The sequence below is a fragment of the Mastomys coucha genome, unplaced genomic scaffold, assembly GCF_008632895.1.
Source record: "Mastomys coucha isolate ucsf_1 unplaced genomic scaffold, UCSF_Mcou_1 pScaffold22, whole genome shotgun sequence".
Taxonomy (NCBI): domain Eukaryota; kingdom Metazoa; phylum Chordata; class Mammalia; order Rodentia; family Muridae; genus Mastomys; species Mastomys coucha.
The window spans coordinates 202,470,650-202,484,218 of NW_022196905.1; the positions used below are offsets into that span (position 1 = coordinate 202,470,650).

At 33.8% G+C, this 13,569-nt stretch overlaps 1 protein-coding gene across 4 annotated transcripts in view; it reads left to right on the top strand.

The window, feature by feature from the left end:
- The window catches only part of Spock3 (SPARC (osteonectin), cwcv and kazal like domains proteoglycan 3), a 355,249-nt gene that overhangs the window by 132,539 nt on the left and 209,141 nt on the right, over positions 1-13,569 (top strand). For 3 of the 4 annotated variants that reach the window (XM_031339932.1, XM_031339934.1, XM_031339931.1), the window contains exons 3-4: positions 3,189-3,197; positions 3,300-3,345. In XM_031339932.1, the coding sequence (XP_031195792.1) occupies positions 3,189-3,197; positions 3,300-3,345 (55 nt within the window). The remainder of the gene's footprint in view (positions 1-3,188; positions 3,198-3,299; positions 3,346-13,569) is intronic. The other variant, XM_031339933.1, reaches the window with a different exon arrangement.

Below are 13,569 nucleotides of genomic sequence, written 5' to 3' on the forward strand. Positions count from 1 at the left end.
TGACACAAAACCCTTTGAAGAAAAAGAAATTGTGGTTGAGTGAACACTTCTGTAAAAATAAAAAAAGAAAAAAGAAAAAAAATACATGTACTATCTATCTTGAGAACCTCCCAAGGTTTAATGAAACCAAAACATTGTCAAAAACTATTGAATAAGTAAACAAGGAAAATAAAGTAAAAGTCTGCTGATGGGAGAACACAAAAAAAATATCTGTAAAAGGAGCCCATAGAGGGAACTCATTTGCTGTCACATGCAGATGTCATGCTTGAGTGTTACCCTTCACATCTTCCAGAGAGTTCTGATGACGGGTTTTCATAGCTATCAGTCCAATGGGATCACACTTTGTTATGATAGTCTGTAAATGGTTAATTATATTAGACTGAGGTTAAATCTTCCCAACGTATTCACCTTTAAAGCAGACTTTGTTTTTGAGAATAGGAAAAACTAAAGGTTTTGTCGTCATAAGATACCCAAGGGAATTCACAAAGATGAGGCAGCCTTTGCCAAGGATCATCAGTGTTCAGACACTCATATTCTTCATGTTCTTTACCTCAGGATAGACAACACACACAGAGTATCCCTTTCAAATTGCTGTGTTTTATTTTTCCAATTTTGTTCCCATGGATCTGAGTTCTAGATCTTCAGTTTTCTAAACAGAACCTCTTCCCAAGTGTTAAAACCAGATCTGTTGCTCAAGCCTATCTTTACTCAGACTATGGTAGGTGTGCTCAGGTTTAGTGTCTGTCAGAGTTTATGGGAGACTTGAACACACAGTTGCCCTATCCTCTTCATGCTTTAAATGAAACATATTCAATATCTTGAAGCAGGAACATGTAATTTTAAAGGTAAAAGGTAATAAATAAGTGTACTATACTTTTCACAGTGAGTTGGATGTTAAAAATTTATTTTATTTTATTGTTAACTGTGTGTGTGCATGTGCAAGTGTGTGTGCATATATCTCTAAAGGTTTGTGTAGATGTGAGATCACTTCCATAGGAGTTCAGATGAGGATATCAAATGCTCTGAAACTTGAGTTGATGTTGGTTGAAAGGGACCAACATGGATGATGGAACCAAGCTCTTATCAACTTTAGGGATAGTACATACTCTTTACCACTTAGGCATATTTATGACCCTGCTATTTTAGATTTTTATTGAAGTAATTTAATTTTACCTCTAAGTTTTGCAAAAATTATACTCTGCAGTAATTGCTTTTTAAGAGAGTTTTTTTCCAAAGACTTTAAACAATCAATGTTTATTTAATTACCCATGGGACACTATTGTCCATTAATCTAATGTTACATAATTTAGAACAGATCCTATTAGTGCAAACTGTCATCATTTGTCCCTCTTAATATAACCTTATTTGGGCACAAACCAAGACTGAAAATATGGCTCCTAAGGAATGCTCTGTTCTTTCATTTGACCTGTGTGGGTAGCACAAAAGATGGTGGTGAGGAGTTATAATAAGAAAATAACTTTAAAATGAAATTTAACTTGGAAATGAGTTGATATAATAATATTTAATAGTTGTGATTATTTCTATAATTAAAATTAAAATTTTATACCATACTGCTGTATACTTCTTTATACCAACAAACAAATTATCATCTCAGTCTTAATCTGAGAAATTCCTCTTTACCATGAAAAAAATTCAGAAACATGTGGCTGCAAAGAATACTGAGAATAAGTAGCAACTGAGTAGTGTTCATCCCTCAGTAGGGTTTTTCATATTCTCCTTAGGCCCAAGGGAGGTTACCAACAGAGTAGGATATAAGACAAAGAAGACAGGGGAAGATCTGGAGAGTGTTATCATGTTGCCATGATACAATCATGATATCATGAAGGAGATATGTAGTAAGTCTGCAGATGACCAATGTCAACAATCATGATGTGATTCAAGAGCTTATCTTTCAACATGGAAATGTATGCTAATTATAGTTTCTATGTGAGGGGGTGACAGTATTTTGCAGTGTGAACTGTAAACACTGCTGAAATCCCTATATTAAAAAAAACAACAACAAAACAAAACAAAACCACCACCACCAACAACAACAACAACAACAAAAAAGCAGTGTCTAACCCATGGTGACAAATAGACTCCTGGTTAAAACTTTAGCTACAAAACTGAAAAATATAGAAAAAAGGATATGTATGTGGGAGAAGGACCTGGGAGGGATATAAAAAGAAGTGGGAGGGAAAGAAAATAAGACTGGTTGAGTGTGAGAGGAAGCAGGATGCAGTATGTGTGTATGTGCGTGTGTGTGTGTGTGTGTGTGTGTGTGTCTGTGTCTGTGTCTGTGTCTATATGTAAATCAAAGTAATAAAAGAAAAATACTTTGTTTTTCCTTTTAATAATATATGAGTATTTAGCTTTTTATCTAAGTGACTGAGTTGGGTTGTACACTCAGGAATTATTGCAACTTCATCATGATATGTTTTGTTTCTTACACCACATTATCTTTATAAAATGAGTGTATTAGTTGGAGCTGCAGGATCATTTTTATTCGTGACTGATGACACTATGGATGAAGTAACCTCCAAGACTTTAAAAATCAAACCTATACGAGGTTCATTTGGATTTGCCTTTTAAATTTTGTTAGTTTGCATTGCTCCAATTTTATGTTGTTCAGTTACATTTACTAAATACATAATAAATATATATGTTTCCCCATATTAAATATTTAAATATTAACCAGGATTTAATTAGGTGTGCATTTTCTCAATCTCCCAATTGCATTTTGATGAACTCCTTGGTTATTCAATTAACGTGTGAATGATTTGCATGAAGTCTATTTATACTCTATGGGCTATTGCAGAATCACTTGATATTTTCCCTGTTATATTAATGGATCCATTTACTATTGTACTAGTGGGAAATGAAGTCCTATAATTGGAATCTAGTAAGATGCTTTACAGCTTATTAGCTTAGGGGTAATTATCTGCATGTTATATTGCACATTGAATTGCAATTGAAAGTAGCTCATTATAATATTTAAGAGAAGTAGCAACAAAAATAATTAAATTGTTACAGTAACCCTTGGCTTCCAATGAAAATGAGTACATTTATTGAAATGCTTTTCTTTAACTTACATTAACTTACAAACAATATGTTCCTTTTCGATAACTATTCTTTTTCTCTTGTTCCTTTTCTTTTTACTTTTTTAAATTTGCTGCTTGCCATTGCAGGAAGTAGAGGTTTGTATATTGCTTCTATGTTTTATGAATTATTTTATATTATATTAATCCATGTACTTAATTAATTATAGATACTTAAATCATGTTATTTTCCTCCCTTAGGATGATTATTTCCGTACTTGGAATCCAGAAAAACCATTTGATCAAGGTAAAAATCTAATTATTTTAATATAAAAATGTTTATATGTTCATAATTGCTATTCTTTAGAAATACTATTCATTGCCTTGTTTAAGTTAAAAATTCTAAACACATAAACACATATGCAGTAACAATGTTATTTTAGTATATAAAGTTAGAAAGAAGCTAATTGTGTGCATGGATATGTTAGCATGGCATTTATTTTTAGAAACATGGCTTAGATTACTGATTTGAGATTTTAAACTTTTTCACCATCTCTAATTTTATTGATTGTTACAAGGTACTATTTTTCAGGGGTACCAATGTGGTAGTAGATTTATTTGTACAAATTTTCCAAAGAAATATCATGGCTGTCTCCTCTTTGATTGATTAAACTATTTCATTTAAAATGGAACACCCTTAAAAAAATGCTAGGCCCTAAATAGTATTCTCTACCTCACAACCCAGAGCTTGCCTATTCCTAGCTCACCTGAAGAAGGAAAGCTGTCCAGACCAGCAAGCACGTGCCATGATAATGAGAATATTCATCTCATCACAATCTGAAGAGCTTCGCTCACTAGATCCTGTGACATTAGATCCAGAATGTGTTTTTAATTTTTTAGAACATGAATTTTATGCATGAGAAAATACTTTTCTCTGCACAGCTACCATCCAGTAAGGAAGGATTGTTTAGGAATCTGTCATTTTCCTTTAGGTATAATGAAATACTTACATCAATTAAGCTGAAAATGAAAGCTGGTTATGGAACATTTTCCTGGAGGCTCAAATCTAAGCAAGAGGTGCACCTTTGATATGGGTACCTGGAAAGGGATAACATTAGGGAACAAAGCATTTACATTACAAGCAAGGACACCAAGAGAAGAAGATGGAGGGTTCAGTGTTTCCTGGCCATCTCTCAATGAGTTCCCCTCAAGGACCTGCAAGTCTCCACTTGTTAAGGGTCTATTGCTCACAATTTTCCTTGATTGGAAGATAATCCTTAAATGTTTAGATATTTAGGTGTATAATTAATATCTAAACTAAGAACTTCTATCTAGAAATATTTGAATGTTAGTTTAAATAATATGCAGATCTGGATGTGAACCATCATCAGGGCAATGTATCTGACATATGAGGCAAGCATTTGCATCCCAACCACACTTCAAAATTGGTACCACAGTATCTTCTTCACATTATATTACTATAATACCCATGGTGTTATTTATTGAGTCTTCATACGAGGATTTAAATAATTTTTTCTCTTGGTTTATTAATAAATCATGCTAAGAAGAAATCCAATGAAAACATGTCAAGCAGAATGAAGTGCATTTTTTTCTTGGAAAATGAATTTTTATGGTTGGTTGAATTATAAACCCTGACAACTAGAAATTATCTGTAAACACTTAAACTTGTCATTCTTGATAAGTGCTGTTATGATAAAACTCTAATGCCCACTGTGGGGAGGGCAGGGTGTGTGTTGAATGATGACTATTCTTTACTTGTATAAAACTGATTATCATAGGAGAGCTTACTACAAGTAAATGTACTAAAAGAATGACTAAATCTTCAATGATAAGTATTATAATAATGCCTTATTATACATAAGTCATAGAAGTTATATTTATTAAGGATTTTATGATACAATATTAGGTAAAATTTATGAAAAGTTTGTAATATTATTATTATTTATAAATAAAATTTATTAGTTTTTTAAACCATTGCAATAACTCTTCAGAGTTCAAGAAGTGTATTGAAGAGTTGAGGTAGTCAGCTTCCTACCCGTGGGCTGGTTCTCCAAAATGGAAAAGTAAGGATTTGAGTTTGGGAATTTTGACTGCCAATTCCAGTGCCCTAAATTCTATGTGCTATTGCAAATCATAGATTATTAATAAAATACAAGAACTGGATTGGTGTCAACATAATATCATTAGCATACATAGTTCTTATCAGTGTTCGGTGGAATTCACTGTGATGTTTGTTTCTATTGTGTGTTTGTAATAAACACTGAGCAAACTTCTCTTTTCCTACAATCACAAAATCTTATTTTGAATGAAATAAAAACATGTTACTACTTTCTATACCCCAGGCCTACAATATTTTCTATACTATCAACTCTAAAATGTTGTTTGACAAAACCTACATTATTAATATTTAAAAACACATAAATGTTATCTCTAGTTCAGGATCATATTATATTGAGATATATGTATCACCATTTGTGAACTAGCCTGGGAAGAAGAGAATTTTTCAACCTTCCGTGAGACATAAGTAAGCAAAGTTAAGATGTATTAATTTCTAATGCATTTCTAATTCCTTCAGTTAACATCTTCTTCAGTGGGAAAACATTTTTAAAATCTAATTGCACTCTTCAATACAAGATAAAGTAGAACAAAACTTATGGATGCATATCTTTAGTATATTTTATTTATTGATAGCTATAAAATATAAATATAAGTAGATTTCTCTTATATTTTAGATATGAGTTACATGTTTTGTTGAAAGAATAAAGAGAAATTTGTGATATTATATTTTTATGTGTTGCCATTTATACCTTTTTGGTAAAACAGTTTTACTATTAGATATCACTCAATTTTTCTATAGTACTTCAAAATCTTTCTGGTGCATAAAATATAGACAAGTATAAAAATTATTTTGTTTATATATAAAACATATTTTGTTTATATATATATATAATGTTTATATAGCACAAATAAATATGTGTTCCTATTAACTAGTTTCTTGTTCATACATATCTCAGGTTTTACAGTTTTTACTGTAACAATTTAAAAATTATCATTTAATATTCTTTGTACTCACTGCAGCATCACTAGTTTGCCTTTATATCTATTAAAACAAATAAATAGAGTACTGGAGAATTGTAATAGTCTTATGTTTTTAAGTAAAACCACTTTGTTGTTTGTAACTCTGCTGCAAAATGAAATGAAGTACACAGATGCCCAAAATACATTGCTTTGCGTTTCTCCATGTTGAGTTCTCTGTGCTGTTACTCCCCTTCATTAGTGTGGTTAATCACGAGTTGACACAACTGAAATCAACTGAAAAATAGTTTTAATGAGGACATGCATCTTCTGGAATAAGGCATAGACACTGTGTTCTTTATTCTGAAAATTTAAGGAGAAATTCACAAGTTAACATGGAGCAGTAGCAGAATCCATGTTTAAAATATTTTAGTAATACTTTGAATATATTCACAGCAGGTGTTAAGGACAAACACGCATGTCTTTCTTTTAACCTGCCTTGTCTGTGAAATCACTGGAATTTTCAACAAAATTTCCTGAGGGTGTTTAGAGAATCTGTTTTATCTAAAGGTCTATATCTGGACAAGTAATCTTTACTCAAAAGCATGTCATACACACTCACACACACACACACACACACACACACATCTATATATATATATATATATATATATATATATATATATATATAGAGAGAGAGAGAGAGAGAGAGAGAGAGAGAGAGAGAGAGAATAGAAAGAGAAAGAGAATCACACAATGGAGTTGAATGAATGATATAGGAAAGAAGTATGCTCCCTGTATTACCCTAGTTTTTCTATTATATGTATGTTACTTTTCTATTGGTTGTTATATATCACCTTAGGAATGAGTTAAGGGATGCAGGATATATCTGGGGTTACTCTTTGAAGTTGTAGTCCATCTTTGCAGGGACAGCATGACATCATGTATGCTGAGAAGAGCTACAAGTGCTGATGCTCAGGTCTAATACTCGGTTTTATTTTTGTCATGGTTCCCAACCATGAATAACTGCCTACAAAATTCAGAATGCATGTTTCATCTCAATTAACTGAATTTAAAAATTGTTTTTGTTTGGTCCAAAAGTTTGTCTTCTGAATGAGTCTAGTTTCTGTCAAATTGGCATCCATTAGTCATCACACCACAGCAGCTTGGGGTTCTTTCCCTTGAAAATTCCTTGGGAAACTATTGTATTTAATGGATTGATAACTAGAACCTATATATAAACATGTCCATGTTTTTAGAAATGTCATATTTATATGAAAGCTATGTTTCCCTGTTTTGCATGTATCTAGGGATGTAACTGGGGAACAAGACATATAGCTGTAGATTTTATAAATGTTCTTCTGTCTTTGTGACAATTTATACATGTCATGTCCTCCATTGTGGAGGACATACCATGTCTTCTGTGTGGAAGTGAAAGCCCTACTGCATTATTAGATTGGATTTGACTTAATAGATTGTAAATATCTGGTATGTGAAGAAGCTATTCCTAAATTTATGATGATGAAAATCTTGTGAGGACACTGGTGAGATGGTTAGTTATGACAGTGGATGAGCCATGTTCTAAGATTATAAGGAGTGAAGATGACTAAAGTTGTCTCCTCTGTTTCAAAGAACATTCATATACCTAGCCATATGCTTGTCTATCATTTCTCTTTTCCTTCTCACTTAGGATTTCCTGACTCTCAGTAGTTCCACTTTCCTGCACAGTGTCTTCCAAGATGCAGCTAGTTTTGGCCCCTTAATTATCAAGATCAGGCTGCAAAGCACATGATGGCAAAACTCCATCTGTGGCCTCGTTCTCATCAATGAGCATAACTGTCCATATATCTATAACTTTCTGAAATCAGAGAAGTTGGTTTTTGGAGCAAATAGACCCCAAGATTTGTTTGATTTGTTTTCTCTTTCTTTAGATACAGTAATTAATGTACTTGAAACATGGATTTCGTGGATTGGACTGGCATATTCCAAATGCCTTGAATATAATTCGTTTATATGAGTGTTATTTGTTTTCTATTGTCAACTTGGGCATTTCTTATTAATACTCTGGAACAATAGGTTAGTCTGATCTGTTTTTCACAATAGAGTCATGGTGTACCACAATAGGACTTTGTGTGAAAGCTTGGAGCTTCTTGGTTCTGTTTTAACAGAAAAACCAATGGTCTATCAAAATTCATTGAGTGAAATATACAAAGTTGACTGTATTATTCTATAAATGTTTTTCTACTATTTAAAACATGATTCTGAGCCACTATTTGATGAGAATAATTATCTGATTAGTTCATGTGGTTTGATTTAAGATATTCTTAGTCATTTTAAACAAAATCATTTTTAGATGCTAATAACTATATTGATTCATATCTGTTCTTTTCATTTAACAATATCAACAACCTTGTATCATAGAACCCTTCCAAACTCCTAAAGTAAACTATTCAGAAATTATATTCAGTTGAAATACCAGTATTTTATGTGTCTCTTCATTTGGTCGTTGTTTCTTTTGTTTGTATCAGATCTAAAAATGCCTTATTCTGCATGTTTTTCATAGTTTTAACCTACATATAATTGTGTATGATCTCAAAAATATAACAATTTTGTAAAGCACATCTGGTTTTGGGCCATAAATTTAAATTAAAATTAATCATACTTCATTTGTTTTATAGGACACTGTCTTGCACAGGTGTGCAAGAAGTGAAATTATGTCTATTTCTTTCCCAGGAATTTATGTATTAGGAGAGTTTGAATCAAATTTATGGAGCATGGGGTTGGTCAAATTTGCACTGAAAGCATGTGGTGATTTAGAAGAAATTTTCTTATTATAATTCTTGTTATTCAAGCATGGGCTATATTCACTGTGGCTAAAAAGCTATACTTTATTAGAAAGTACAATGGCCAAAGAAATGATTCTAGGTCATGGATGTACATGAACATCAGTACACTCATTTTAAAATTGAAATTATACAGACCTGGTTTCTAAATATTTTAGCTGCATTTCATTTGTATATATATATATATATATATATTTTGTTTTTATACAGTCTGGAGGCACAATTAGGAGACACCATTGGCCTCATTGGTGACTAACCTTTCTAATCAGTGAACTTGTGAACAGTAATAAGATAGGGAGTAATAGAATATACCTGACACCAACTTCTGGCTTTCATATGTGTCTTTACCTTTATACACACACATCTACACACACAGATGAATGTGCACACATGCATAAATCATGCATACATTTACATACAGAGGATGGTAAATATATTTAGTAACAGTAGATAAAGATTTGAGCATATTTAGAATAGCTATAACTGTAGAGAAAGTCCACGTTTACACCTTGTTTGGGAACATTCTTATAATCATTTCCTTAAGTATGTAGCATTTTATGGGAATAACTTTGCTTGGAAATAACTTAAAATGAGTAACAGTATATTACATTAAATATGTTTTGGGGACATGAAATATTCCTCTAGAACAGTCTTTTATCCTTTCCATTCACAAACCATAACATCACATTTTAACTCTGCATCTATGATAGCATGTGTTGTTGGGATACTGGACTGAGGCTACCAAGATGGCTCATGGGTAAAGAAAGGCACTTGCTGTACAAATGTGAGGACCTATGTTCAAACATAGAACCAAAGTGAGGAAGCTGAATGAGGTGTCTTTCTCTGTCTTTCAAACCCCAGCATCTCTACCTTAAGAAGGTTGCTGAGTTAAAAGACTAACCTTGCTGCGAAACAATAGAAATTACTATCTCAGAAAGAAAGCTGAAAGATAACCGGTAACTGCTGCCTTTTTCAACCCCACTCAAGTTCCCAAATAAGGGGACTCCACTAGCAGGCCTATTTATTTATCAATAAATGCCTGGAACATAAGTTAGGCTGGTTCCCCTTCTACTCAATTTATTATCCCATTTACTTTAATCTGAGTTCAGCCACATGGCTGGCTTCTTCTCAGTTTCATACATCTGACCTCCACAGGATCCAGAAGCTGAATTTCTTCCTATCCCTATATCCCAGAATTCCCCACTCTCTGCTAAATGTCTCACTTTCTCATTCTGCCTCAGCCCATTGGCCATCAAATATTTTATTGACTGGTGATGCTTCCACACAGTCCACAAGAGATTCTCTCTACAAGAACCAGATCATGCATACTGTCTTTTACCTTTACCTGAATGCCTTATTGGCATACATGCTTCTGGATGTGCATGTGCGTGCGTGCGCGTGCACACACACACACACACACACACACACACACACACACAGAGAGAGACAGACAGACAGACAGACAGACAGACTGACTGAGAGAGACTCTATGCTTCAGCATCAGGGTTTTTTAAAAGTCCTATTTAAATGCTGGCACTCTTGACATCCTAGTCCACACTAGTATACTGTTCAGGATGATGGTGATGTCATAAGAGCACATCATGGCATTTGTATCCTGGCAGCAGCTGCAACTAAATTAAATCACAGTAGGGAAATAATGGGCAGCCCTGCTGAGCATGTCTGCTAAGCATGAACAATAACAAAATAAAGCCATTATTTGTAATTGAAGAATTCGTATGTTTGCATGTACTTCTCAATGAAAACTAAGGAGAATAAATCTAAATCAACTCAAAATATAATATAACTAGCCCCTTAGAATCTTAAGAAATAATAATGAAAATAGAGCTCTCGTCTGCGTTTTCCAGGAGCTCATTAAAAATATAGATTAGAATTTCTAAACTGAAACACAAAAGGAAGTTCTCATAAAATTTTCATTTGAAGGTGTGTTTGGTTCTTTTGTCATCTTAGTTTTCTGTGATAATGACATGGATGCAGCCTAGATGCAAGAATACAAACAGCATTCAATGTTTTTCATAAAGCTTATATGCTTTGTCTTAAGCAGGCTTGTATGCTTACAAAGGCTCAGCTCTGAGCCTTCAGTCTCTGTTCAGGGTTTATAAAGGCACCTGGCATGATTTTTTTTTTTTAATATTTGTACAAACCTATTAAGCAAGTCTCAGAAAAGAACAATAATATTAATAGTGTAGTATGTGGAGCCAATTAACTTCGAGCATCATCCTTTCTGAAAGGGTAGCCTCCAAGCTCAATCATTTCCCCTACCTAATCCCTTCCTGACCAATGGATGTTAATATCCCACTTGCTGTGCCCAACAATATTATAGCCCTCATGCTGTGCCTTGAGATCTAATTTATAACATCTTCATATTAATTACACTAATCCAATTAAATGATAAACTTTGTATTAATGAGTTAAAGCATGTGTGAAAATGAGATTCTGATCTTTGTTTTACATAATTACCCTGTGACCTAAAATGTAAACTGCTCAAAAACCATTATGTTATTTAATAATGTTCAAGTTTGGCTGTCTCTGGTTTATAACTTTGGGCTAATTTTTAGTCCCTTCCTCTTGTTTGTTCAGGTTCTCTGCTAATTCATTGAAACAACTCAGGAGTTGTTCATTCAAATTTTAAATATAAACAAGTGTGAGTCTTCTATTGCATGTGAAAAATTAATATAGAACAGCATAAATTCTACAGAATTGGGCCTAACTAGATGAATTCTTGATATATCAGATATTCACAAGGTTATCTAACCTTCTACCCCTTCCAGGTTCAAAAATATTGACAACAGCTGTCTGGCTGAATTTAGGTCAAATATTCATTTCACTTTGCATGAATAAGAGTTAAAGATTTATTCATCTTGCAGGTTATAATGTCCATCATTGCAGAAAGTCAGTTAAAGAACTCAGAGCAGAAATCTGGAAGCAAGAATTGGTGCCAGGACTACAGAAAGATGCTGCTTACCAGCTTACTCACCCTGCTTTCTAATAGTGATCAAGATCATCAGCCAAGGGGTGATACTGTCCACAGAGGGCTTGCCCATCCCACACTGATCATCAATCAAGGAAATACACTGCAGGCTTGCTCACTGCCAATCTGATAGTATTTTCTTAATTGAGGGTTCTTTTCCAAAATGATTCTAGATTATATGAAATTGGCATAAAACTAGCCAGCAAAATTGAACTGTCATCTTCACAAACATGCACAACACCATGAAACCATAATCTTCCCTTTTATTAATATTAATATCATAAAACATTCCTACATTTAAAAGTTTCACAGTCTTTAAAATTTTAGCACTTTAAAAGTTCAGTCTCTTTAAACACTTAACATTTCTTTTAAAGTTCAAATATTTTTTAAAAATTTTGCTTTATAACTAGGCACTTTAATTCAAATTATTAGAATCTATGTTATTCAGCTCTTTTCTTACCATGACAAAATATCTAAAGAACATAAAAACTTAATAAGGGAAGGCTTACTGTGTCCTGACCTTTGGTCCACGAATATTTGTTTAATTGGTACATCATAGAGGATATGTATTATTAAGTAAAGAAAAATTGCTTATCTCCTGCTGTGTGTTTGGGTGGGGGTGTTCCATGGACAGGCCATACCCTTCAAAATGATACCCCAGTGTCCTATTTTCTTCTATTAAACCCCACTTCCTAGATAGAAATGTACTCTTCAGTTATAACATCATAAATTGCTCTGTGAGGAAGGGCATGTATTTACATATAGAAAAATGGAGATGGGCCACAGAAATGACAATAGCAAAATCCTACCAGCACTTAGCTCTCTGCTGGTACAGACAATTGAAAATACAGGAACACAGGAACCTGATATTGCTGTTCCCTGAGCAGTTCTACCAGCACTTCACTAATACAGATGTGGATACTTATAGCCCACCGTTGGACTGAGCCCGGGGACCCCAACTGAAGAGCTAGGCGAATGACTGAAGGAGCTTGAAGGGGATTGCAACCTAACAGGGAGAACAATAACAACTGACTGGACCACCCAGAGCTTCCAGGGACTAAATCAAAAACCAAAGAATATACATGGACAGAACCAGGACTCCACATACATATGTAGCAGAGGATGGCCTTATCTGACACCAGTGGAAGGGGAGGGAGGCCCTTTGTTCCAGCATAGGGGGATGCTAGAGGGGTAAGGCAGAAGTAGGTGAGTGGGTGGAGGAGCACCCTCATAGAGGCAAAGGAGAGAGAGGGGAGGTGATATGCAATGGGAAATTGATGGAGGGGAAACCAGAAAGGAGGATATTATTTGAAATATAAATGAATAAAATGATCTATAAACAAATAAGAAAAAATACAAGGACACAGTTTCAAAAGATGTATGGAAATGTCACCTCAATGGTGAAGAAAATGGTTGCAAGGTCTGCTTACCTCTCAACTTAAGAACTATTTGTCAAAGTACATGACCCTCATAATTAGCATATGGTTCTTCTTACTGGACATTTCTTTTCCTATCCAAGCCCTAGCAGAATGGAAATACAATGATAAAAGAAGAGTAGATCCCCAAAGGAAAAGAAAGATTCTGAGAAAAGAAAGAAATGAGGAACACCGAATGGCTGAGAAGCACCTAAAGAAATGTTCGACATCCTTAGTCATCAGGGAAA